Genomic DNA, 26,962 nt, shown 5'->3' with positions numbered 1-26,962 from the left:
GCTTTGGACGCCGGTTTATCCCGCGAGTGGCTCTCGTCGCGGATGCCTGGTCGCACGGTTTTGCATGCGTGCGTATGTGTGGCTTGCACCGAACTGCACCGTTTAACGTGCACGGGTCGCTTCTGTTCCTCGGCCGGAGCGCCGAGTGTTCGCCGCTTACCCTTCACCGGATTCCGATCGGATGCAGTTCGTGCGGGATATCGTTACGTGGGATCGCGATCGCTTTGTCGAGATATCGCGGCCAATAATGATCTTAAAAGGAAAAAGAACGTAATTGGCTTCCGTTGCAACGGCCCCGGTACCGATAACGCGACCGTTAGAGCATTGTTGGCGTTACCATTGGCCCGCGCGTCGAATCGAGGATCCCAGGTAGAGAGAATCGCGTGTTCCCAAGTTTCGGGGACGTTAAACGGCCGCCGAAAAAGCACCCTCGAAGGTTCGCGCGAACCTTCCAACGAACCTGGGTTTCGACGATCGTTCAGTTTCAAGCCCGTGGAAAAGAAAGACTTACCCTCTTGTTACGTTCGTTACGGTACCCCAGGGATCGACGCTCGAGAACACTTTAGCTCGCATTAGGTGGAAAAGTTGATAGCCGTGTAGAGAGGGCCGGAGCAATTTTTTCAAAGCTTCCCCATTTACGAAATGCGATCGTTCTGCGGGATCGTTTCGCGCGTGTTTCTTTGTTTCTCAAATATGTCTTTTACCGTTGGGATAACAAAACGGTAGAGCTTTCGCTAAAGAGAGGCTCTATTGTTGCACGATTTGTCCGTGAGGTGTGCTCTACTCGAAAGAGAGAGAACTCTATTGCGTTTGTTATCTCCGAGCTCTCTGGAAGGAGATCTTTGTTCGAACGAGAGCTGTATTTCTATCCCTGAGGTGATCTTGTTAAATAATTTATGTGTAAAAATACATCAAGAATGTAAGGTTAACTGTACTCGAGGGTGATACACGCGTCGATAAAATATAAATCGTCTACGGGATAGATGCTTTCCATTTCCGAATTGTCTCGTTCGAATTGAAACGAAGGTGTAAACTTTTCTCAGGGTTCGACGAAATATTTGGTCGGTCAACGTATCGAAAAGGCGGTCTCCATTGTACCGTAACCGTCTATTGTCGCGAGACGTAATTCCGTGCTCGCGAAAGATTTTTCGCGCGCAACGCCCTCGGGAGTTCCGGTTCGGGGTGCCGGAATAAAATACGTAGTTTCGCGAGAAAGGAAGCTCGCGCGTTGAAAAGAGCTCGAAAAGGGACAGGACAGGACAGGGCTATGAAATATTCATCGATTTCCTTCCACGAACCGATTCAGGGACGACTCCATTAATGCGACAACGTACGCGCAGAACTGGCGGCATTGCGTTGGCTATTCAGGTTACTGCTCGCCATGATAATACTCGGCCTACATTCGGCTTATCGGAGGTCAGGTACACGAATGTGAATGCTGCGCTCGGATGTAGGCCCCAATGTTGCGCGCATTCCTCGCGCACGCCAACCCCGTACGAACGAAATTATAAGCTCGCTGCGGTCGGTGTTATCTGTACCGGCACTCGTATCGTTAAGCTTAGTGCACACCTGCGCGAACCGAGCCGAACGCGGACCGTATCCTCGCAGGATCGAAAACTTGTTCGAATTAAACGAGGTGTATTATAATCGAACACGAACGTGTTCTCGATCGGGTATAGATTAGTAAGGAGTCATTGTCGGTACTCGGTCAAGTGGGTAGAGAGGTTTATCATCGACGTCGGAAAGTTGTACGTTATGTGTTTACTATCGAGCGATCTAAACTGGTAAGACTTGGAACTCTACGTGTCCACCCCTTATCGGTACCTACGATGGAAACGCATCGGGGGTCGTGCACGTTCGCGTGTTATTTACGAACAACGTTCGAAGGAGAAGGCGAACAATGGGGGAGTATCGTCGATGATTTTAAAATTTCAATTGGCGTCGTTCCGGTAACAATTACCTCTCCTTGTTTACCCGACAGCTCAGCGACCTGGAAATCGCGTCGTTCGGAATGACGTTCGACACCGTTTTCGAAGAACCTGGCCGCGCCAACTATTCGCGTTATTAATTATGCAGTCTCGTTTTCTGCGCGCCAGTTTCGAGCGTATCGCCACCCACCATCGGCAATTTCGCGGACGTATCCTTGTTTGAACGAGGGAGTCGAATGGAAACATCGTTAGAAGCAGCTCGCAACGGTTGCGCAAGAGACACCTTATTTGAGTATCGAGCGCGATACCGGCCGATGCTCGTAAAGATCTTTTCGCAGGCGGTCTTATGAAACGTGGGACAAGGAACACGCCGCACCGTGATTCCAAGCTATCAGCTTCCCAGTTAGATATGCAAAAGTTCGAAGCGAGCCACTCACGCCGCGGATACGCGAACGGTGGTCCAAAAAAACCTATTACGAAACCGAATCGACCAACGTTAATTACGTGCTCGCCGACTCGCGTTCGCGAGATACGAAATTACGAGGAAAAATCACGGACTTGCGGCCTCGAAGTAGAGACTTGCGATTGAAATTTTAACGGGCACGATTTCGCAACCAAGAGTCCTCGATTTTCTTCTCCGAGTAGACGGTTCGTTCCCAACGACGTATTTAGGTTCTCGGTCGCAAGTCCGTGCTTCGAAGGCGCAAGTCCCGATTTCGAAGCCACGAATCTTTAGTTTTTCATCGCGTCTATCGCTGCATCGTGTTCCAATCGCGCGATCGCGGTGCAAGGAATAGTTTCACGGTGACGCAATTACCGCATCGATCGCACGTAACGACCAGAGCGCCAAAACAATGAGAAAACTTCGAGCGTTCTTCCTGTTGGCAGGCGCAAGTCTTCACCTTTTCGACCGAATCGCGGCCCGATCGCGATCTGGAACGAGGTAGATCGTTAAGCTGGTTAACGATTTCGATCTCCGTGTCGCGGTATAACTGCGCAGGCGTGACCGATCTACTTGCATATCCAGTGTCGCGTTGCATGCCGGCAGTAATTAGCTCGCGTTGGATTCGGGCCACGGAAAACTCGATGCGAACCAGCAACGAATAGTCCCAGAAACAACGTCACCTCGTCAGATTGCAATATTTTGATATCGCGACGACATACCTGTGAAATTTATTATCCTGTTTATCCACCGTTGCTTAGCGATATGAATAATAAAAGGGTGAAATACACACGCTAAAGGGAAAAAATGAACGAAGAAATTTTTCATAAGTCTCGTTTCGCAGGGAAACGATGTAATTATTCCTTTTACGAGACTATCGAGTCTTTTATCGCTCGTAGAGACCCGTGTTTACGCGTTATAAATATACTATAGGTGACTGGATGTGGGTTATTCCAGCGGGTCGTACAAAATATCGTAAAGCTTGTACGCAACTTTGTACCCGGAATGTAAAACACCGAAAAGCGGAGAACGCGTCCCAGGTTCCTCTTTCGATTGCAACACGAGGAGCAACTACCCCGTGAATTTTACGACGATTACGTAGTTGCTCGGGTATCTCTCGTTTCGAACGACCGAAGGATCTACGCACAATTTGTTGCTACATTTTCGTAATGTTTCCGCAACGGTGTTATCTACATAATATGGTTAATGTGTGCGTAATTACAGGTGGCAGGCGGCACGATTTCATCACGGTGTCCTAATTTCCATAGGATAATTAAAGGTTGAGCGGTGAATACCAACGTGATTGCTAATCACCGGCCTATAGGTATTGCTCTATCAAATTCTCGCGCGGTGTTTCCTCATCTGCGATTCGCAACGCGAATCAACGGCATCTCGTAGAAACTGTCGCCGCGTTTAACATTGATCTTGAAGAGCATCCAGTCCGTGCCGTTTATCGTCTTTTTCAATCGTATCCGGCGGGCAATTCACGATCATGTAATCCAGCGAAACGGGAATTACCGTCGGTCTCGAAACGCCCGCGGCGGCTCTTCGTGGCTCGTATAACTAATCTTCGTGGTCCGTGACCTACCGCAAGAGAAGTTCTCTGCCATGGCCGGCTGGAATTAACGCGTTACCGCGGTCGCAGTTAGCCTTGCTATTGTTCCTTGTCGCTACCGGTGACCCTCTCCGCCTAGCCAATGAAGCCGTCGACAGGTTTCAACTTCCAGCGGGGACTATCGACGCTGATAAAACTCGCGTGCCGCGCGTTCGATCGACCACCGATAGTCGCTATGTTTCATTTCTGACACGGGAGTGATCTATGCGTGGCGTTGCGTAGAGGAATGCAAATTGCACCAGGAAACTGGGCCAAGCTTCGGTGAAAGACAGATACGCGGTACCCGGTAGTGTCCGGAGTAGCAATCCTGAGCGAGGAAACATTTTATCGGGTACTCCTTATTGCATATTCGAGTCGTTTATTATGTAACAGGTCTGTAAACCATTTATCGTTGTCCGAAGATTGGAAAAATGTTTCCACGAAATCGAGTAAAAGGTTCCACTGTTGTGAAATACAGTAATTATTTTTTTCCCCCGCCAGCTCGTTTCTTTTTCTCTTAGATTCAAACATTTTATCCAAACTACGATGGTTCACTTACGAAGATGTATGTACGAACTAATAGGTCTAGAAGCTTATGTTTATCGCCTCGTTGATCGGAAGCGAACAAAAACTATCTACCTTTCTGGCAGCTACTTCCACCGGAGGGTTTCACTTGGAATAATTACACCTTTCGTCGAAGGATCCGTAGTTCCAGTCTTCGGGAATTTGCAAGGATGTGTTTACTCTCGGGTGATTTACGCTGCTGGAATTTAACACAATTCCCTCAAGGATAAGACCTTTGTTTCGTTTATGAACACGAAGTGCTACGTGTCACAGATACCGTCCCAATGCGTGTCAGGGATATTAAAGATTACATCGCTTTACAAAGACTGCGGTAACCGCCATCGATCTTTTCGCCACGAGAATAATTACACCGCGAGCGTTATCTACGAGAATCTTGGTCAGAGGAGCTTGCAGCGTTAACGCGACGATAAGGGGTCAACGCGGACGCTGGTCCATGAGTAATGGGACGGATGTTATCTGCGTTATGGCTATTCTAATTGCCTCCAGTCTCGTTAAATCGCTGACATAACTATCTATGAGTAATATTAGGATCCGTTTCGCACGCATACCGCGCCCTATCTGGAAATACGTTGTCCGAATGTTCGACGGCCTATTGAAATGGGTGTGTACGCTTTCAGTGAAATTTCTCACGTATCGCGTATCACGTACCGTATTGCACCGGCGCACGGTTACGTCGTCACGTTGTCTGTCGCGCGTCTACGTATTTCCTTTGTCTGGAAACTAGTTCGTGCCAAGTTGCTCTGACGTATTAAATCCTGGTATCCTGTTGCTGTCCGAAACTTCCTCGGTATATCCTGTTGCTGTCTGAAACTTCCTCGGTAGATCCTGTTGCTGTCTGAAACTTCCTCGGTATATTCTGTTGCCTTCTGAAACTTCCTTGGTGTATCTTATTGCTGTCTGAAACTTCCTCGGTATATCCTGTTGCTGTCTGAAACTTTCGAAGAATACCCTATTGCTGTCTAAAACTTCCTCGGTATATCCTGTTGCTGTCTGAAACTTCCTCGGTATATCCTGTTGCTGTCTGAAACTTCCTAGGTATATCCTGTTGCTGTCTGGAACTTCCTCGGTATATCCTGTTGCTAACTGAAACTTCCTCAGAATATCTTGTTGCTGTCTGGAACTTCCAATGGTATATCCTGTTGCTATCTGAAACTTCCTCAGAATATCCTGTTGCAGTTTGGAACTTCTTCAGAATATCCTGTTGCTGTCTGAAAGTTCCTCTCTATATCCTGTTTCTGTCTGAAAATTCCTGGGAGTATTCTAGGTTCAGTCTCGAAGGAGATACTCGATCAAAAATTGAACCGTACTCCGAGAACTACCATGTTTGTACATATCGACCGTTGCGAAGGACACACGATAGACACGCGTGGGTGGTTCCACCGAAAAAAAAAGTACCGAATTGACAAAACAATTACCGAGTATTACTCACCGGGTAGTTTTCGTTTGCGAATTTTTGCGACTTTCACCCAACCGGAGCTTACTGTGTCCGCAACGCAGATAGAACCAGTTTCGTGGAATTTTTTAAACCTGTCTGATTCAACGGAATAATATCTATCGAAACGAGCTGTCTATCGCGTGGGTGAACACCTCTGGTTTCGTTAATTCGATGAAAAAAATCTTCCAACAAAGGATCTTGCCCTCTGGCAATCGGAGAAACGGATAATAAGGTATGTATTTATTTTATTTATTCGATGAAGCACGGTACGCAACGAGGCAAGAGGTATGGTCGAAATGCTGTTCCCGAACTTATCCTTAAAAATGTGCGTATAAAGTCTCGTAGACGTCATCGACGCGATCATATTGTACCGTGTTTTTCAAAAGCGCGGGGAACCTCGGACCGGAGGAAAGAAAGGAACGAGGCCAGGAAAAAGGAAGAGACAGGTTAATAGTAAGGATTATTCGGGTATCCTGGATCCGCGTTCGTGTAACAAACGACCGAGAAGCCCTGATCCAGTCTTACTCGCGCGTTACTTCACCTTACGTAAGGCGGATCTTGATAGCAACGCGGCACAGTTACTGTTTTCACCCAGCGTACCACTGGCAGAAAGTGAGAGCTGCAAAAGGATCAACAGGAATTCGTCCTTTTATTCTCTCGGCGGACTGTCGCCTTCCTGTATTCGGTCCGTTCCTCTGGAATGGTTCTTACGAGACTCTGTATTGACCGAACGTCCATTTCGTAATCCTTAGCCCCATTTTATTTCAGTAATATCGAATAAAATAACGCGTTACATCGAGTGTTACCGTGCCGCCACCGATGTACGCGCTCGTCGGTGGAAAACAAGAACTTGTAGCCACGAATTTCAAACTTGGAACGTAAAATTGAACGCGTACTGGTTCGAAGTACGAATTTACATTAGAAAACTGGAGACTTTCAACCGCGAAGTGCGGACTTGCGACACGAAATTAAAGACTCGCGGTTACGAAATACGAGAATTGGCGTTCAAAGACCAAGAACTTGTGGCCGTGAAGTAGGTATTTACCACGGTACAATAACTTCTCTCGGGATCGAAATTACTGTTACAAAAGGCGTAATATTTTCTCCGATGACACGAAATTGTACACTAATTATAATTAATTACGGAAATGTAAATTCTTGAACGGTGCCGCACACCAATCCAGACGCGTGACATGCGAACGGAAGGAAAATATGACACTTGCAAATGCTCGATCCGTAACACCGCTATAATTACTATGATCGTTAATTTTATACCAATTACAAAACTGGTTGAACAGTTACAAGGAATTGCGAGCGTAACGCGTGCAAACTGATACGAGGCCCAACGGTAACCGGAGGCTGAAACCGCTCCGTGCAATTAAAGAACTGCGTGTGTTTCACAGTATGCGAATTACTTGGAGATTATCGGTGACAGGCAATGTGTGAATTTTCGAGTCACGTTAAAGAATCAAGTATCTTGAAAATCCAGTAACGCGAATATTTACGATAATTTCTCAAAAGGCAGGCAGCCGCGTGAAACGATACCCTGAGAAAACCGCGAAAATAACCACTCGATTAACCGATGAAGTATATACATAACGCGCACGAGAAAACAGTTCAATGTGCTCTCACTTATAGAGAAACTATCGATCCAAAAAGTTACAGATTTGCGTTATCAAATCCAGGACTCGCAGAGTACGAACCTGCGACAGAAAGTGTAAGAATTTAAGTCCTCGATTATTTTTTACAGAGTAACGATTAAGTATGCATCGACAGTCTCGTATTGAAAACTTACGATTTAGTCGCGTTTTGGAAGAAGTTCGCAGCGCGTGATTCGCGGAGCTGTTCACCGGCGTGTTCCTTTTCATTTGTTACAATTTGCACCGCGAGATTAGAATATACCATGCGACGGATGAGAAACACCGTTCCACTCGGTTGGCCCAACGATACAATCTTTTCCGATCGAAACCGTGCAGAAGGGAAGTTGGAGGCACGGCTCCAGAGAGGCCAATACGATTGACGTCAATGTAGCTCGCCCGATATTGAAATCTCGAACTCGTTTTCTAGATCGATGTGCGCACCGCGTTCACGCGTGGAGTCTCGAAACAGAGCCATACGAAACGTTCCTACCAACGGAAAAATATTGAACCGGACAGGGATCTGAATACTACATCGATGCTGTTAACTCAATTTATCAGACGCCAGCATCGAATGATTTCACTGTAACGTTTTTACGATACATCGCGAATAAAAAAATATATTCCGCGATAATATTTTCTTGATCTTTCCACCGTGGAAATATTCACAGATTTTGATCGATAAAAGTAATTCTACTTGGGTATAAATCTGTACGATGTATTAATTTGCAGTGTCTCGGTATTATTAGATAATTTAAAATGCTGGTGTTTTATTAATAGAACGCATGGTTGGTAGAAAAAAAAATTCCTTCGAGAAAGGATTATTTTTTCCATTCGATAAATTGTTTCTAGGGGGAGTGAACGTAAATCGACAGGCACCGTCGCAGTGGGTCGATTTTCAATAAAGATCGAACGAGTCTAACGGATTCCACGCACACGCGAGACCACGCGTTAATTATGAACGCAATACGCAATGCGTTAACGTTCGAATCGTAAGAGCAATTAAACGCCAACAATCGTGAGTCACACGTGTACCAGTCGCGCGAGGAATTTTGTAATAAGGAACATGTCTCTATCGCGGCACGGCATTAAGTCAGGGTAAGTTCCCGAGGGTTCGATAAATCGATGGCTCGGAGTTTGCGTTCGATACGACAGACCGCGTGCGGACTCTTGTAAAATAAATCAACCCATGGAAACGCATTGCATATAGTAATTAAATGACGTTCGAGGCAGCATTGAAGCTGGACTATTACGCAAACACGAGCCACAGAGCAGTTGAGCGTTACAAGGAATATTTTCGTAGTTGCGATCTGCTGACGTAACAGTGATCCTTTCAAGAGTAACGAACTCCTGACGGGCAGAATTTGTAATTCAAAACCAACTTGTCGCGCGTATCTTGTAGCATGTTATTAGTACATTTGAAATAAACATTCTACTGCTTTATCGCCCGATCCTATCTAAAAAAATTCACACATTATGTCGTGCTGTTCCGTATGCCCGCTAGAACGAGAAAAGAAAAGAATTTTCCAACCATCCTGGAGAGAGATGAAAAAAGCAAAAGTCAATTTGTTCCTCGAAATCACGGCACGAAAAGAAAAGAACGTTCCACGCTTCGTGCGAATGTTGAAACAAACGCGGAGAGAAACATTTTCCGTAACCTCTTTTGCTATATGTTAACGATGTTGTATTATTTTTCGTAGGATACACTTGTAAGATAAATAACGAGACTCGAGAACAGTACAGTGGAAAGGTGTACGACAGTAATAGGAAACGTGTCCTCGGAAAATGTGTAAAAACCGAGGGAATAACGATCGTTCTTACGACCACGGATCGACAGCACGAACCGTAATCGATTTCGATTTGCGTTTCATTCGCGTCACAGAAATCGCTTGTGAAACGGCGATCTGCGCGCAAATCGACGAGAGATCGGGATCGATAATACCACGAGCCACCAGTTTCGTTTTTAATCAACCGGGCAGGTGTTCGAAACTCCGTATTACGTCACGCTTTCTAAGCTTCGGGTCACCGATGACGAAGTTCTATTCCATTATTTCTGTTTTTTTTTCTTTTCTTTATTTCCACGCACCGTATTAAAACACAGCCTGTACCGACGACTAGAGCAATTAACGAACAATGACGAGCGAGTCAGCGGCCACGATAAGCTTCGAAAAGCTACACGACGATAATAGAGCTGTCGCGTCTCGATGCACGCCGTAGTGGCTAAATCGAACCAGGCAGTGTCGTGCACAGTTTAAGAGGGATAAGGTTAAATCTAACTGGCCGTGTCACGGAGCGATGGAAATTGTAACGCGACAAGACTGGACACGGAAAAGTTGCAGAAGTTACCTTGAACGAGTCGTTTAGAATTTGCATTGGAGATTCCAGTTGGATCGCCCAGACGTTAAGATTACCGATTCGTAGAAGCGGTTGATTAAAAATTAACACGTTTCTTCCTAGTTCCATTGATGGTACGAATGGTACGATAAACCGTGAAACTGGACACGGAAAGTTGAAGAAGCGGTCTTAAATTTTCGTCTTTTGAAATTTGCATCGAACAGGGTCAAGAGTTTATTTGCATCGCAGATGTATCAAAATAAATATAATTTACTAACTTGTAGAAGGTGTCGATTAAGAATTATTGAATTTGTTCTCAGTTCTCGCGACAGTGTCGCACAGCCACGAAACTGATCGTGGAGAAGTTGCAAAAAATAACTTGTACAAGAGTCGTTTAAAATTTACATCGGAACGAGACGAGGTTCGAGTTGGATCACAGATGTATCGCGATAAACATAATTTATCGACTCGTGGAAGGTACTGATTAGGAGTTAATGGATTTGCTCCTATTCTAGAATGCCGATCGAGTTGTTACGAACCGATACCGACACTTGTGTCGATTTAAACCCGATAGATCATTTCGTACACCTAATTATGATATTGCTTTCACTCGAAATCGATCAACCCGAACTGCGACTAATAACGATCAATTAGTCAAAGGTTCTTAAGTAAATGAAATTTATATGTTCTAAATCCCACGCTGGTACAAAAGGCGTATGATTAATCGACATGCCCAATCCCTGGCAATTATGAAATGCTATTGTTCCACGATAATGGTTCACCTTTCTTCGGTCGAAAATTCAACACTGATACACAAATTTCAACGCTTACTGTTTCAAAGTATAGACTTGCGGTGGAAAAGTAAGGACTTGCGACCTACATCGAACAGTACCGGTGTAAAATATTATCAACGAACCATCGCGTTCATTATTCGTCTCTAATACTCTGTAACAGCGCTCGAAACAATCGATCGTCGAACGACTCCCACGATGTTTACTATAGAGTGAGTCAAAGTGGAAATATTGCTATCTCTACGTTTGGTTCGGCGATACACGACTCGTGTACCCGAAACTGGAAAATCCTCTAGCGACTGCGAAGCGAAAAGCAGGAAATATCTCTCGAGCTCGTTTATAAAGATTTCTGGATACAAAATTTTCCCGCATTCCCGTACCGTAGTGTTCGACACGTTGCATAATGTCATCGTGATACCGTACACGCGCCTCCAACTTTGTGCAATTAATTACAACGTCGATTACGACCGCTGGATTAGTTACGAAGTATTACGTTCTCTTGGGAGCAACAGTTCGCTGTCCAGCGGTTCGTTTCTTTCGATGTTCCATGGAACAAAGAAAAAGTTTATATAACGATTTTACGTGGAAATTAATTCTCTTTAAAATTGATTTGAAACAACACCTGTCAACATTTTTAGAAATAACGAATACATAGTAGAAGAATCAAGAAACTGCTGAAGATAGCTATCGTTATTTACGGGCCGATTTCACTCGAAATTGAATCAGTTCTTCGGACGAGAATATAAAACTTAAATATAACATTTCACCGCGATCTACCGAGTCCTTTAGATGCAACCGTGCGAACAAGCAAACGTACCGAATCGAAATTTTTAAAAAATATCTTTTCTACAGCCCAAATGTGATCAACAGAGTCTTTTGAAAGTGTATTTCCATGCAATAATATTTTTCAAAAATTCTCCCGATTCTAAACAGAAGGTTGAAAAACATTGCGTATCGTAGAAACAAGACGAAAGGACGAGGTTCGATAAATACGATTCCACAACCTACCTACCTACCTTACCTTAACTCTAAACTTATATTATAATTATATTACTTATAATTATAATTATAATAAACTTAGACTACAATTACAAGACGAATAACGTGTATGCTACGTAGAAAAGAAACGAAAATTTAGTATCGCGAGAAAACGAGTAAAAGTCTACGTTCAACTTAAATAGTAGTTGCTACACGTAGCAAAAAGAAAGCGTGGTATTTAATAGCGAGGTGAGAGGGTTCAGATAAATTTGACAGTGCCGATTGATCAATCAGCTAGTAGGAGACTTCGAACCGAGAACCTTGTAAACAAGCTATCGGACATGAACGTATATTCAGCCGAGCAGAACGTGAGAACAGACTAATGTGCTCGAAGTTCCAAGTACAACAAGAGCAACGAAGCTTAAAAACTGGATCACCGATAAATCAAAGGAAACCACCGATAATTTACAAAGTACAATTTTAAAGGGTGGAGAAAGAACACAGGGCCAATTTTCGAGAAACGTCACAAATTCTGCACTGTTCTTCCCGTAGGGAGGATTCTTTTTGAAAAATCTGTCCTCCTCTCGCACGGATCACCGCGCGAATTCTCCAAGAAGACGGTTTCACCGCACGAGTAGTTCGCCACGCAAGAAAAATAGAATCGATCCCAAGTCGCGAACAGAGTGACGTTTCGCACCGATCTGTGATACGAGTGGTTGTTTCTCGTGTCTCTGTAAGTCTCACGATCGCGGGTTTCCTCCTCGAAATGCCGCTCGACTACTCGAGTCCCCTCGTTAAAGTCGCGGAGCTCGAAATGCACAAGCCGCGTATATGTATCTGCATAAAGTGCCCGCGTTCTATTTACTAGCCCCGGCCGGCCGGCCGGCGCACGTTTAGCGTGTTATACAACCTCACGTGCACATTATGTATTATAATGTGCAACGGGTATGTGGCGGTTCGCGATCGTGGGTAAATAGTGTATCGGTAGGTGTGGCGATAGAACACCGAACGGCCATTGGCTTTCCATTGGCGGGGTGCACCGCGCGAATGAAAGTGAATTCCCTATATAAAGGGTGGTTTTCCTCCAATGCGACAGAACACGATTTAATTTACCAAGTCGAGACACGCTTAGCCAAAGTAATAACTGTTCGATCAACATGAGGGTCTTGGTACGTCCAACGTTTCCTATCGAGAGAAAATCTCGAGATTTTTCGTTTCCGTTTCCTTTCGTGGGAAGGGCTCGGTGGTTCGATCAGTTTCGATGCACCCGGTGAAGATGCATACTGCGCTCTGGAGAAGATTATCGCGGTTCGGTAGAATTTTTGTCCACGTTGAATCGTTGCTACGAAACGGCGAACGAATTTAAAGAAATCTCGATCGGTGCTGGTCACTTCCAGCTCGCGTGGCAAAAATTACCGGGAACCAGGGACAATCTACTCGGAAGGGAACGGTACCTCTCGAGTACGAGTTTTCTTCGAGATCTCACGTTCGCGTCGAGAAGGGTTCGCGTCGAATGCTCGAGAAACGGATCTCTCGTTAATCGACGATTCGTCGAAGGGCCCTTAATCATTGGAAATTTCTCGCTCAAGGTATGCTTGATGCTGATCTCCGCGGCGTTCGCCGAAGAAAAAGCAGCGGTCCAAAAACGTGGTCTCTCCCACGGTCTGGGCTTGGGTGGATGGAGCGGACTTGGTGGAGTGGGATGGAGCGGATTGGGTTTAGGCGCTGATTTGGGACACGCCAGCGTCGCGGTCGTCCAGGAAAAGGCTGTCGCGGTTCCAGTTCCGGTCCCGCAACCGATCCCAGTCGCCGTGGACCGACCAGTTCCGGTTAAGGTGAGAAGAACACGCATGAAATCTCATTCGTAAGCGATCGTTACAAAACACGGTGCGCTCCATTAACTCGATGCCGCAACGTTTTCAGAAATTTTTTTAAACACAGTCGTCGAGTCCAGAGCGTGGATTCGTTGCTCAAACACTTCCCGAGGACGAATTTTCTCGGGATCTCTAGATGCTCAATTAATCAAATATCCGGTACACGAGTATCAAATTTTACTATTAAATTCTCTCGGGATCTCTAGAGGCTTGATTAATCAAATATCGAGTACACGAGTATCAAATTTTTCCCATTGTATTCAGATAATCACGACAGTATTGAAATAATAATAGGAAAAGATCGAACTGAAAAATCGCCTCGTTTTCTTCAGGTACCAGTTGCGGTCCCGCAACCAGTTCCGGTGGCAGTTCCGGTCCCCAGGCCTTACCCAGTGATCCAGACTCAAACCGTCCACGTTCCAGTCGACAGGCCCGTCCCAGTCTCGGTTCCAGTGAAGGTGCCAGTGCCTGTGCCCGCCCCGTACCCCGTACAGGTGAGTCGAAACGATCGTCGCTCTCGATTTCGTTTACGATTCCGTTAATTAACCGCGATCCGCCTCTTTTCCATCGGCGTTTATCAGAATCGCATCTAAGGACAAAAGTGCATTTAACGTTCGTTACGATTACACAAGCGGAGTAACGTGAAACGATCCAGGATTTCTCCTCCTGGATGCAAAAACATCGATCGTGAGAAATTTTTTTCGGTACGAAAATATTTGCTGGAAAAATTCACCTCGCGACCAAAGTACAACTTGGACGAGTTGTGCGTTACGAGTTTAAAAAAAGAAAATGAAGAAAGAAATTGTCTGTACCCATTGTTCGCTAATTTCTTGTTAATTTTCAGGTCTCTGTGCCCCATCCAGTTCCAGTCCCAGTCCCACAACCCGTTCCAGTCGCGGTTCCACAGCCCGTGCTCGTTAAGGAAACGGTTCCCGTTGTCGTTTCGGGACACGGTCTTGGCGGCGGTCTTTTATCCGGTCTTGGCGGTCTTGGACACGGTCTTGGACACTAGTAGATGAATTTCTCCCCCTCAACCTGCTACCATCCACCCTCGTCCTCACCTAACCACCCCGAAGCATTGCAAAAGACATCAAGACGAGCGCTGTACCAAAACACGTTCTCCTTCTACCGTAGCAACTACGATTCATGAAATAAATTGATTTTATAAATGTTTTTTAAAGAATCGTCTGTCATTTTCTCCTCCCACTATGGAAAACTACCGATCGGAACTGAACAGTTTCGTTACGGCAACTAGCGTTCAAGAGTACGTAACTTAATTACGAATTGCACGATCTGTAGTTTTCTTCCTTCGCGTTGAAACGCGGCCAATTATATCCAACATCTCGCGATCGAGACTGCGTACGTTAATTACGAATTGTAACATTCCAACGACATCGTAAAATAAAAAACACATTCTTCCTCTACGGTAGCAACTACGACTCGCGTTGTAAATTGATTTGACGTTTTTCCAATGATTTGTCCGTAATTTTTTTCTCTTCGGTTTGGACGCTACTAATTATAGCCGCGCGGATTCGTTATCGTAACAACTCGCGTGCACTGGACGCTGTTACCATCGCGATCGAGTACGTAATTTAATTACAAATTATAATATTCGAACGGCGCCGTCTCGTGCTCGTAAAGGCTCGCTCGATGCTCGAATTGTGCAATATTTTTGCTTTCGAATCGGGCCCGATTCCATGAAACCAGTGCTGCTCTAGCGTTATAAATTCATACGCGGACGGTGGCTGTCGCAACGGGACGGAGAGACACGAGATCCTAAGACAACCCGGTCGGTGAACACCTCGGTTGATCGTGAAAACGGATTACCTGTTCGTGCAATATGTCGCCGAGGGAACCGTGTACTCGCTGTTATTAATTATGTACGAACGAAATCTTTCGACACATCCTCGCGCGACAAGCTATCGCTATAGGTTTTACCGGCGCTATCTGATCCCTCATTGTGCAGAAGCTACCCACGGTGCTCGATGTTCCCGCCTTCGAAACCTTGACTGCGATTCGAAATTTCTTCGAGATCTCACGGAGTACGCGGAATCGGGTCGCGCACTCCGTGAACTTTCCACCGAGTTTCCCGATTATCTACGCGTACGAATAGACAGGGAGACGGGGGGGCCTCTTAACAATCGCGAACAAAAGGCCCCCGCGCAGAATCTTCACGGAAAGCGGCTGACGAAACAACTACTCGATGAAACGAATTCCTCGCCGTTTACGGCCCGACTTTTCACTCGATTGTTCCTGAATGAATTCTGGTTTCGACGAGGGAAACTCATCCGACTTCGCCTTTCACGTTCTTATCCGTTTGCGGAAAAACACCTTTGACACGAAATGAGAAAGCAAATTTACAGAAACGAATACCTCGGAATATTTCACGACGAGAAAAATCTGCTCTGAGTACGAAATAAATTTTTCGTTGAATTTTCTCTTTACTTGAGAAGAGACGAATGTATTTGACTTTTATAATTTAGATTTCCGTAAGATTCGTCTGAGATCCCTTTTCAACATTTTTACAAGTAACTATACATCATTTATCGTCCTTGGGAAGAGTAGAACATGACAGCAAAATTTAGTCGACCAAGTAAAAAGATCTTAAAAAAGAATTTTTTTCTTCTTTCAAAACTATTCAAATTGAACTTGAAATATTAATACAGAAGGTAACCATCGAGATCCATAGACTCACGTTTCGATTATTCCGTACAGAACTTCGTGCGTCGTTGATCGATTCAAAAAGACAAGGAACAAAGATTAATCGGTTCTTTATTTTTCTATCGCGAGTTGGATGAAAATAGCCGCACCGTCGGTTGACGAATTTCGTCACATCCTTTCATTCAAGACAGGGAGCAATTATAACGAACGTTCGACCGCGTCTTTGACTTTGCACCGTGTTCATCTCGCAGTGCACTATTCGTCTCCATTCACTTCGCCTAGGAACGTACGCAAGTGATTATTAATTTTTAGAAAGTACCGGTGCAACGGCTGTCATTAACTGCTGCCATATTTCGATCGCGTTGCAGAATCTGCTAATTAACGCGATCCTTAATTGCCGACCTTGCCACGCCGACAACACGTTCGCGGTACGACAACCTGTGTATCCACGTACGGGGTGATGTTTTGAAAATCGGTCCGAGTACACTTCGATCGGCTGTCATTTTCATACGAGGCGGTGCGGTCATTTATTATTTTACGCTTGCAAAACAGACATCGCGAAACGTTACACAAACAACATTTAAGCGATGGTAAACATCGTTAACGGTGACCCTGAATTTTATGAAAGTCTCGGTGGTTTCGTCGATGTATACAGTTGTTACAAACGTGTCGAGAATCCGTGTACAGTTCACGAACGATCATTGCAACCGCGCGAAGTAACAGTTGGGTGTGGAATTTGGGTAAAATGTATCATCGATCCGTATTCTTTTAAAGACGATAATGAAAATTCGTTAGCGATCAGCGGTGAACGTCGTCGAGATACGCGAAATTTTTTATACCGCGAAACGATCGAGTCGAGCTTGGAAAACGTGTAATTTCCACAGGGCAGTGCCACACGGGTCATACGACAAGCGATACTTGTTCCGAAAGACACGTTTTCAGGTCGTTTCTAAAGGTGACAGCCCGACAGCTCTGGATTTTTTTCTTTGGGGTTTCTTAAAGAGCAAAGTCCACGATAATAAATCGAGAAGTTTGTAGCAATTAACGAGGCCAGGAAATTGAAAACTTTCCGTCGCGCGATATACATTTCGAAGCTACGGTATTTTATCTCGTTTAGATGATATCTAAAAAAGAAAAATGTGGAATTAATTTCTTGGACACCCTGTGTAAACCGTGAAATAAACACATCAAGCTCTTGGAAAAAGAAATTAATTCTCTCACCCTTCGTCACCTCGTTTATCGTTAGGAGAGTGAATAAAAGTGTCAGCTTCTGAATTATGTAGCACCCGTTCGATGATTACTTGAAAGTTAGAAACGTCGATTGCCAATGTCTACGACGACTTGATACGGGCAAATTTACGAGGAATCCGGTCGACGAGAGCCAATTAAACGAATCTCGAGAAACATTTCGAGATTCTGACGAGGAAACGTGAACACGGGTACGCGTGTCATCTGGTCCGTTATCTTTTAGCGCCGAAATGGGCATCGAACACTCAACTTTCTTCGATAGGCGAGATTATTCAACGTGCCCCCCTTGTGAAAAGCACGGGTCCCGCTCGACCAAAAATCGAAAGATTATACAATACTCTTTTGAACGTCACAGGCGCGTGTAACGCCCGCAATTGCGCAAGGGCTACTTAAACCTCGGTTTACGAAAGTAAATGTAACGACAAAAACAGCACGAAACGAGTTCTTTTTTTCCACGTAACTCATATCACGATGCGTAAATTTCAGGTCGAATTCCTGCTCGCCGAGTAAATTTCGCACGCGTTCACTTTACGCGAGACGATCGTGTTTATTTCGGTAAAAAGGAGTGCTCCGCCTCGCTGCAAAGAAATAACGAAATAAAAACTAATCGAATCTCGCGTATTTCTTAACCGAGATCCGTATGCAAATTGGTCACGGTAGTTGACGAGTGGTAAACGTAATCGATTCGACAAATTTTTGCGCGTGTATCTTTCATTCCTCGATAAGGCGTAATACGGATAACGAATAAATTAATCTTGTACACATCTCGTACACCATGATCGAAGCACCTGTAATACATCTCCCGAGGCCCAATTACACATTCAATGTACACTTTCGACCCGGTATCGCGTACGCGAATAACTCGTTTGAAAAAGTATATCGACGCGTACGCGAGTAAAAGGAGAGAAACTCAACTTCTTCGGTAAGTTGATTATACTATTCGTTCGACTTTTCGAGACGAAAGACTTGGAAATCATTTCGAGGAAAATAATTTTCAGACGGTACGCTATTTAAATAACCACCGATCAACGACACATGGCCTTAATGTATAATGCAAGTTGGATCGGCTAACTAAATTTTTTTCGAAACCAGTGAAGAAATCAAATGTTTTTATTTTTGTCGTGGGCGATACGATTTCGAAGGACCGCCAAGACGATCACATTTATTTTATGCAAGTTTTGAAGGTCACCTTCGAATTTTGTATGCGTATTTTTACCCATCAGCCGGCAGGTATCGATACTAATCCGACGAGCTGGAAAATGAACACACTTTTTGCGCGATAAAAGTTGTAGGGTTATAAATAAAAAAAAAGAGTCGAACGCGTTCGTAAAAACTTTGGTAAAAAATACACGAAAAATCGAACATGGTTGCCTGGAAGGTCCCTCGTAGCCGTGTCGTTCGTGACAAAGAAAAATCGAATTCGCCGATTGGTTGGCAACGAAAAGAAATCGTCTCGGTCGAGTTAGACGATCCCACCCTGTATACGCGCTATAAAATTGATCGAAACTCCGAATCCCTATCGGGCTGTCACACGCGTTGCGAAACGGCAGGCAATATCGTTACACGGCTGAATTCTGCCTGCCAATTCGAAATTCGCGGAAGAATTACGATCCAATCGCTTCTGGGTTTCTCCTTCTAAACGATAAGTGACAAAATATGTGAAAACGGTCGAACCGTGACGAAACAAGCGCGTAACGTCCGTAGACGAGATTACCACAGAGAGATGCTGCGCGGTGGAAGCTCCGATTAACGTGTTATCCAAGAAAGTTACACGGGAATCTTGTTTGCCGTGCTTTGGAACACGGAGTTCCAAACAAATGGGAAATGTTTTCGCTGGTATAACGCTCGACTCGAAAAACACGCACCGATCGATCGAAAGATAACCACGAGTCGAGGGAACAGTCGCGATCCGATGCCTGGAATAAAAATAGCACGCGGACGATTCGTGTATTCCAGAATTTCACGCCGATTGCTCAATCGATTCATCATCCATCGAGCGTCCGGTGTCTCGATCCGACGAATATCGACGCCGGTTAACGAGACAAAGTCGACTTTCTTTCTGCGGCCAGAGAACAGAGGCCGAGTGAGGTGAAACCAGCCGCGGCGTTCCGGCATGTAGGTAATAACACCCGATCGTACTCATTTTCATGACAATAAACGACACGGTCGTGGATCGCGGCGATACAGTGGCAAACGTAACCCGTACGTGAAACTTTTCGTGGGTTTTTTGCACGCGACACGACGATAAGCTCGTCCGAGATCGTTTCGGTCGTTTGGAACCGAGCAAATTGCTCGTTTCTCGCGTGCACCACGACGAATAAAGATGTCTCGATCGCGATACGCATCGACGCGTTGTATCGTCCAGCGGTTTATTCGAAAAAATTTGAATATTACGGGAAACGAAACGTTAGGAGGAAGAGAATTGGATCGCGAGAAAAAATCAAACGAAACGTTGCACGCAACACCTTTCGGTACTTTGCGATACGGCTGGGTAAAATCGAGCAAATAAAGTATATTACCATTGATCGAAGTTTCCTTATCGAAATATGGAAATACAGATACGCGAAAGTAGTTTAATCGTGGACCTGCTAGAACGAAATAAATCAAAATTCACGAAGATTGAAAACGGTCAAAGTGCCATCGAACGAAGAATTAAAACTTCAATTCTAGCTTACAATTCAACAGAAGAAGAATATCTTTATTGCGGTAAATTATCTTTAAACGATTAAATAGAATTGAACAGCTTGTTCAGAAGTATCCTATTCAGTCCTCGTCGGTTCTTTTGTTTCGCTTACCATGTAATCTTTCAAATCGTCTTGTACACGTTCCTTAATTCGCAATGGCAGTAACGGTCGACATGTAACGCTGTGCGCGATATAAAATCGAAATTTTCGTCGATTTCGCTGCACCGGTGGTGCAATCGCGAAGAACGAGGCCCATCCTGAGCTCGCAGCAAACGGACCGTGGAGGTTCGTGCGTTGAAAAGAAGGGAAAAGGACAAAGAGTAGTTTCCGGTGTCGAAATCTACCGAGAAACGATTTATGCAACACGCGCGACGCGTGTGTCCCACCCTGCGCGGTTCAACGCAGCGTTCGTTCCTTTCTTCCTAAAATTGGGTCTCTCATCGAGCGACTCGGTCGATTAGGCGAAAGCGGTTCGGAAACACGAAACTAGTTTACATCGAACGTTTGATACGCGTACCAAGTACTCGATTCGTGTCAAACCCGCGGGGTAAACAATGGCGTATCCAGTTATCGCGATACGTTCGAAGAAAGCGTACAGAATATCTTTATTGTGGTAAATTTCACTGCCGATTCGTTTCACTGGAATTTGATTTCACTGCTGGATCTCTACCGAATTAATTTCAAAATTTATTTCTGTGTAATTGTATGTAAATACACGTACGTGAAAATTTTGTCAAGGAAATAAAAAATTTTACAGAATCCTCCAGAAAAGTAAATAAATTTGGTGTACCCAGTGTTTCCTTTACCTCGAGCATCCGAAATAATATTCTGAGCCTCGAGTAAACACTCGAGTAATTTGAAAACGATTTACACAGTTTCCCAAGTCGGGCAAAATATGAACGATAAAACAATATCGTAGAAAAGAGGGAAAGAGAGATGTGAATTTTCGTAGAAGCTAGCATCGACGTACATTGTTACCAATGGTGGCGAAAATAAACGACAAAGAGCCGACGAAGGACAGTGGAATTAAAAACACTGGCTTCGCTCAATATGTCGCGCCACTGACGGTCCAAAGTCGCGCGAAATTGATGGAGTTTGCGAGTGAACTTGAGTTCCAGTTGACCTTCTTTCCCTTTCGCGGTTCTATATTACGAAGGTTATTCGCGAACCGGGCGTGTACGCGTTTCATCGCGCGAAGGTACCTACTCCTGAATCACGTACGCGACCACTTAGAAAAAAAATAAATCGAGCACGCTCCGGGAGACAATTAACGTTTGCGCACCGAAGACCTTGTAACACTAAACACACCGTGGGCCTCCGAGGGGGTTAGAAAAATCAATTTATTCCGATCGTGGCGGTGAATCATCGACGCCGACGGTACAAAATAACAATCAACTTAATAAGAACAAGGTGAACCGGAGGGAGGTCGCTGTTTAGAATCTGAACAGGACCGTCCGGCTGGGAATGCGAACGTCCCTGCAACAAGACGGACAGGGGGTTAGGTCCTGGACTCCGCCGCGCGAAATCTCCACGTAGAAATCGTTTCTTTTTTTTCTCTCGTGTCTCGTCCCGTCGCTAGCCGATCTATTCGTTCGCCCGTAACGAGCTGGCAGTCCCGGGAGGTGCATCCACTGCATTATGCAAAATGACATGTGCAAAATTTGAAATTCACAACCGACCGGTCGAAAACTATTAATTACGACCCTCCCCCGTCGACATAGTCCGGGGATTGCAGTAACGGCCGGCGAAAATTTATTTCGAATTTTTATCGACAATCCGAGAACCACTGACTAACGGAGAAAAATATTTTTGAAATTTTCACACCGATACTGGTACAAGTTACACGATTTGTCTTTTACGGATAATTGGGTGTAACGATTCGATGCGTTGTATATTGCACGTATTGAATATTTTGCTGTTGATAAATTTTATAGTATGCTTCTTGCACGGAGGTATACTCCGGTGAGAGAAGTTTGGAGAAGAAAATCTAATTCGAAAGGGGGATATCTCCAAGAAGGAAGTACGAGAGAAGATATATACAAATGGTGTGTGATTTCCTAATAACCAGTCGAGCAACGCGCATAAAATCTCAGAGACCTTTTTCCGTGGCTGGGTCAATTTATACAAAAACTAGGTCGCAACCAGTGGGTCATAGTCTCGATAAATTATGCTTTCTGCGCACTTACTTTTTAGGCCGATAGAAAAAACATTGTTTACGATTTCGAAATGATATCGTTACTCCGTGTTTATTTGTTAAAAGTAATTGCCAGCGATTGGTAATTCGTAGCCGTAAATGTAGAACGGTCGCTTCGTCCACTGTGAAAACTCGGGTTAAGAATTCTCGAAAAGCTTGCTTTTTTTTGCGATACTAAAACACGAAGGATTCGCAAACTAAGTTTCGGGGTAACCTTTGGTGTTTGCATATTCGATCATCCATCTGGTTTCTTTTATTTTGAAATTATTTACATAGAAGCGAAGACGCTCGAAGAATGTTTAAAACATGAAGATCGACACCGATCAAATCGAAAACCGTGTTCCAAAAGGATGTATGAGATCACGGGAAACGTCGCAATTAAATGGACCACTTTTTTAAGTCCCCGTAAACTAACCCATTCGATTGTTCTAATTCAAAGAAGTTATACCCCGTCTAGACCAATTAATAACATTCATATTTTTACGACGATCCATATGTCAATGTCTATCGTGGGAAGAAAAAAAAGTAGTTAAAATCCTACCGTTTTGTTAAAAATAAGCAAACGTTTCGAGTGTTGGCGTTAAAAGTTCTTCTTTTACCTTTTATTATTGATTCTTTTCTTTTACGAACGTTTCGAGTGTTTTCTACTGCATCGATCCGAAAATTTAAAGCTCGCGTCATCCATTATCATACCGATTTAGTTTCCATCAAAGAAACACGATACAAAGACAGTGTCTCATTGTGACCTTTTTCTTGCCGGCTCGAAGATTTAATGCAAAAAAGATTCATATCCGCGTAAGAGTGTTATTGACTCGATAAACTCGTGTGAGTAGCTTCGTGTGAAATATCGTCAAGTGGTCTACGCGACTCGTGGCGAGAATCTTCGAATGAGAAATTGGACAAGTCGACGTATAAAGTAACCCGAAGTTGTGGCAAAATTCAGCGACTAAGAATCGATTGGCAATCCCCTATTATTGTCCACAATTTCGTATCCTTTGAAAAAAATGTTCTCCTCGAAAATTTACCGTTTTCTCGAACTCGATGCTACCCTGATCTTCCCTGCTATACGGACTTGGAAAATAAAATTCGTAAGCCTCGAATACCCCGATACCGTGGCGATCCCCATGGCCAGGGAGAGACGTCCGAGCGTTTTCTCCGTCTGTCAACGATGACCAACGGGCAACACCACGAAACGACGAACCTGCCTTGATATTTACCGGTTATTTCTCGTTGCTGACGTCACTAGATCATCAGATGCACTTGGAACGTACCAATAAAAAAATGCACCGTGCAAAAGGCACCCTGACGCAGCCGAATGGATGACTGGCAGCAAACTGAACACCAACCATCCAAAGTATTAATCAAGAGGTGGGGGAGAGGGAGGGGGTATAATTTATCTTTCGCAAGAAAAAGGAGCGCGAAGAGCTTTGCCTTGGTTCGCTTTTCGGGGACCCCTGCGCGCTCCCCACGCCCAATTTCTTTTCACCGTTTCTCTGGCTCGCCACTGCCCACCACCTCCGTCCTGTTCAAGGGTTCGTCCCGCTGTATAAAAGCAGAGGATCTTCTTGGTATCTCATCAGTCGCAAAACCACGACGCACCAAGTCCAATAGCGTAGCAACATGAACGCCAAGGTGAGCACACGAACATCTCTCGGGTCGAAGAGTCCTGACCACCGCGTCAGCCTCTGCCGAGGACCAGGACCAAACGAGGGTTGAATCCACCGAGCGAAGTGCGAACGATTGCTAGAGTTCGCTCGCTGAAATAGTATCGTTTTACCACGGTGGACAATTCGAATCAAATATTGTACCATGGTCTATTTATTTAATAATATCAAGGGCTTAATACGGTTCCTCTTTGGTAGATAGTCGTCCTAGAAACGTATAAGTAAATTATAGAGAACAAGGTGTAAACGGTTACTAGAATTGATTCGCTGTAGTACGATAGATGAAATTCCTAAACATTTTTAGACCCAGATACCGTAACGCGTCCGAACAATAATTCATTCATAGAACAACACCAAGAGCCCTAAATATGGGTGCTCCGATAGATAAAACTCCTTCTGAAAGTATACGAGTGAACAAATAGTAAATTTGTCTTCAAAACGTGCATTAGCCAGAGCTCCAACTTTAGTAATCTTTTCTGTGAGAAATATCGCGAGCATTACCCTCTCCCCGAGCGAGTCTTTCGTAGGAAGAGCTCGTAAAGATAGCTTCCCATTGTTGATTATCTCTCGTGTGGAACCGAGAATCGCGTGCACGTGTCTGGTACGAGTACAGTATTCCCTCGTCTACGTTTCAGCTCTTCATCGTACTCGCCCTCGTGGCGGTGGCTCTCGCCGAGAAGAAGCCCGAAGCGGAGGAGACGAAAAAGGACAAACGAGGAGTCTACGGATTGGGATACGGACTGGAGGGCGGCGTGGGACTGGGAGGATACTCGAGCCTGCCGGCCATCGGACTCCATCAAGGTGTATCGACTGTCCTGACCAAGGAAGTGGCTGTTCCCGTCCCGCAACCCATCGCTGTTCCTGTCGACAGACACGTCGCTGTCCCCGTTAAGGTAAAGATCTACTTTGGCGCGGAGAGGAATCACGCCGCTTAAACGGCCGCCGAGGCGTAAAGTCGGTAATGACCTAATCTCACCGATCACCGTGACAGAGGACGCCTCCACGGGACGGTGGGGCAAACGATTTGCATACGAAACGAAATTTGGCGCGCTAGTCGTATCGAAATCAAGGCGAACCGTGGTAAACGCGGAGGACCTCGAACACCCAATCACGCTCTGTTTATCACGGGATATCTGCTCGATTGTGGAGCCTTCGTCATCGATTAATTAACCTCTCAATGCGAACGAGTGCCGGGATTTCGTAATCGGAGAACGTTAGAGATGATTGCGTGTCAGCTCGCTTGGAAAACTCGGGAGATCGTTCAGATCGATTTCCAGCGCTTTTCTCGATCGGTCGACGTCATTACCGATCCCGTAAGATCTCGAGTTTCGAAACCGACAAAGTGTTTACTATCCATAAACAATTTTTACACGGAAAACGTTCTTATCTGACCCATTCCGGTGTTGTCCAGGTGTTGGTCGTAGATACGGTTGCGTGTCAGTTTCCCTGGAGAGCTTGCTAAATCGTTTAGATCGATTTCCATCGCGTTTTACGATCGGTCTACGCCGTTTTGCCGATCGTAAAAAAATTCGAGTTTCACTTAGCGCGAACAGTGTCGTTCCTAGCATATTTTCGCACGGAAAATGATTCTTATCTGCCTAGTGTTGTCCAGTGATCCAGAAACTTCGCACTGAACGGTGTTATCAAAATTTTCAACTCGATCTTTCGATGTTGTCCCCCAGTGGCAGAAAGTCGCAATTTCTTCCCTGGAAAAATGGTGCACCGTGTAAATCGATTCACAGTTTCGAAACTCCAGCGAGCGAGAACAATGTTCATCGAACGGAAATTGTAATTCTTATCTAACTTATCGTCTTACGGTGTTGTCCAGGTGCCGATCGCAGTTCCAGTAGACCGCCCGTACCCCGTGCACGTTCCCAGACCGTACCCAGTGGAGGTGACCAGGCACGTTCCAGTCCCGGTCGACAGGCCGGTTCCCTATCCAGTCAACGTTCCAGTGAAGGTCCCGGTGCCAGCACCGTACGCCATCAAGGTACCGCATCCCGTCGCTGTTCCAGTCGTGAAGCACGTTCCGGTTCCAGTTGCCCAGCCGGTCGTCGTTGAGAAACAATACGGTGGCTGGGCGCCCGGCTACTCTTCATGGTAAATCTAACCGATCACCAACCAACGTCGTCGTGCAATTCCGGGGAGCCAGTTTCGGTCATATCGCAACGCGTGGCGGCGATCGTTGGATCCCGCTGCCCGTCAAAGAAAGTTCCTCGCGACGTATCCTCCTCGAGGTCGTAAGGACGCTCGAGGACGATTTCGAACGCTCCCGAAGGCAACTACTGGACACCGACCACCCAAAGCCCCCCTCTCCCAAACCCACTCGGAAATTATTCCGTTTCTCTCGTATCGCAATTTCGAACAGTCGGCTTCATCTTCAACGACGCGAAGATTGGTTCCCCCGACCGACCAGGCAATCCACGCCCCACCTAACCCCCCTCCCATGTTCTCGGTGTCCTCGAACCAACGTATTCGACGGACTTCCTTGAGAGCCGATTGTGAATTGGATCGAGCGTTTACGCCACTGTGACATTAGATATGTAATTCTTTTTTTTTTGTAATTGTTTTAAACGCCTTTTTGTACGTAACTCGACGCGCGTCTTGCATCACTGAAATAAAGAACTTTTTTTCGTACGAAAACCGGTCGTCCCTTACTCGCCTTGAGACCGTTTTAAAAAATACTGGAGCAACGTTGCGCGAAACGGGCACCTCCGATCCATCGAATTCGTCTAAAGCGCGAAGTATTCGTTTAAATCGCGCCGGGAATATTTATCGAAGAGCTCGAGGAAATCTTCTACCGGGTAATAGGGTATTGACAAAGAATCGGTTAATGCGTATCAGATCGTAAATTTCAACGTCGAAACCCGAACCATCGTGGCGTGTAATATTTTCAAGACGATTGAGCAACGA

At 45.2% G+C, this 26,962-nt stretch overlaps 2 protein-coding genes across 2 annotated transcripts; both read left to right on the top strand.

Moving 5' to 3' along the window:
• The first annotated feature begins 12,847 nt into the window (after nt 1-12,847).
• LOC143149188 (uncharacterized) lies at nt 12,848-14,771 on the top strand. Its single transcript, XM_076316350.1, has 4 exons — nt 12,848-12,893; nt 13,314-13,559; nt 13,931-14,092; nt 14,443-14,771. The coding sequence occupies exons 1-4, from the start codon at nt 12,882-12,884 to the stop codon at nt 14,608-14,610; spliced, it is 588 nt and encodes a 195-aa protein (XP_076172465.1). The 5' UTR covers nt 12,848-12,881; the 3' UTR covers nt 14,611-14,771.
• A 9,234-nt stretch (nt 14,772-24,005) lies between these two features.
• Nucleotides 24,006-26,153, top strand: LOC143149189 (uncharacterized). The gene is made up of 3 exons (XM_076316351.1): nt 24,006-24,017; nt 24,685-24,942; nt 25,878-26,153. Exons 1-3 carry the CDS (start codon nt 24,006-24,008, stop codon nt 26,151-26,153), a joined length of 546 nt encoding a protein of 181 aa, XP_076172466.1.
• Nucleotides 26,154-26,962: the final 809 nt, after the last annotated feature.

Source organism: Ptiloglossa arizonensis, chromosome 7, assembly GCF_051014685.1.
Source record: "Ptiloglossa arizonensis isolate GNS036 chromosome 7, iyPtiAriz1_principal, whole genome shotgun sequence".
NCBI lineage: Eukaryota > Metazoa > Arthropoda > Insecta > Hymenoptera > Colletidae > Ptiloglossa > Ptiloglossa arizonensis.
Note: the sequence above shows the minus strand (reverse complement) of the source record. Positions and strands in the feature narration are given on the sequence as shown.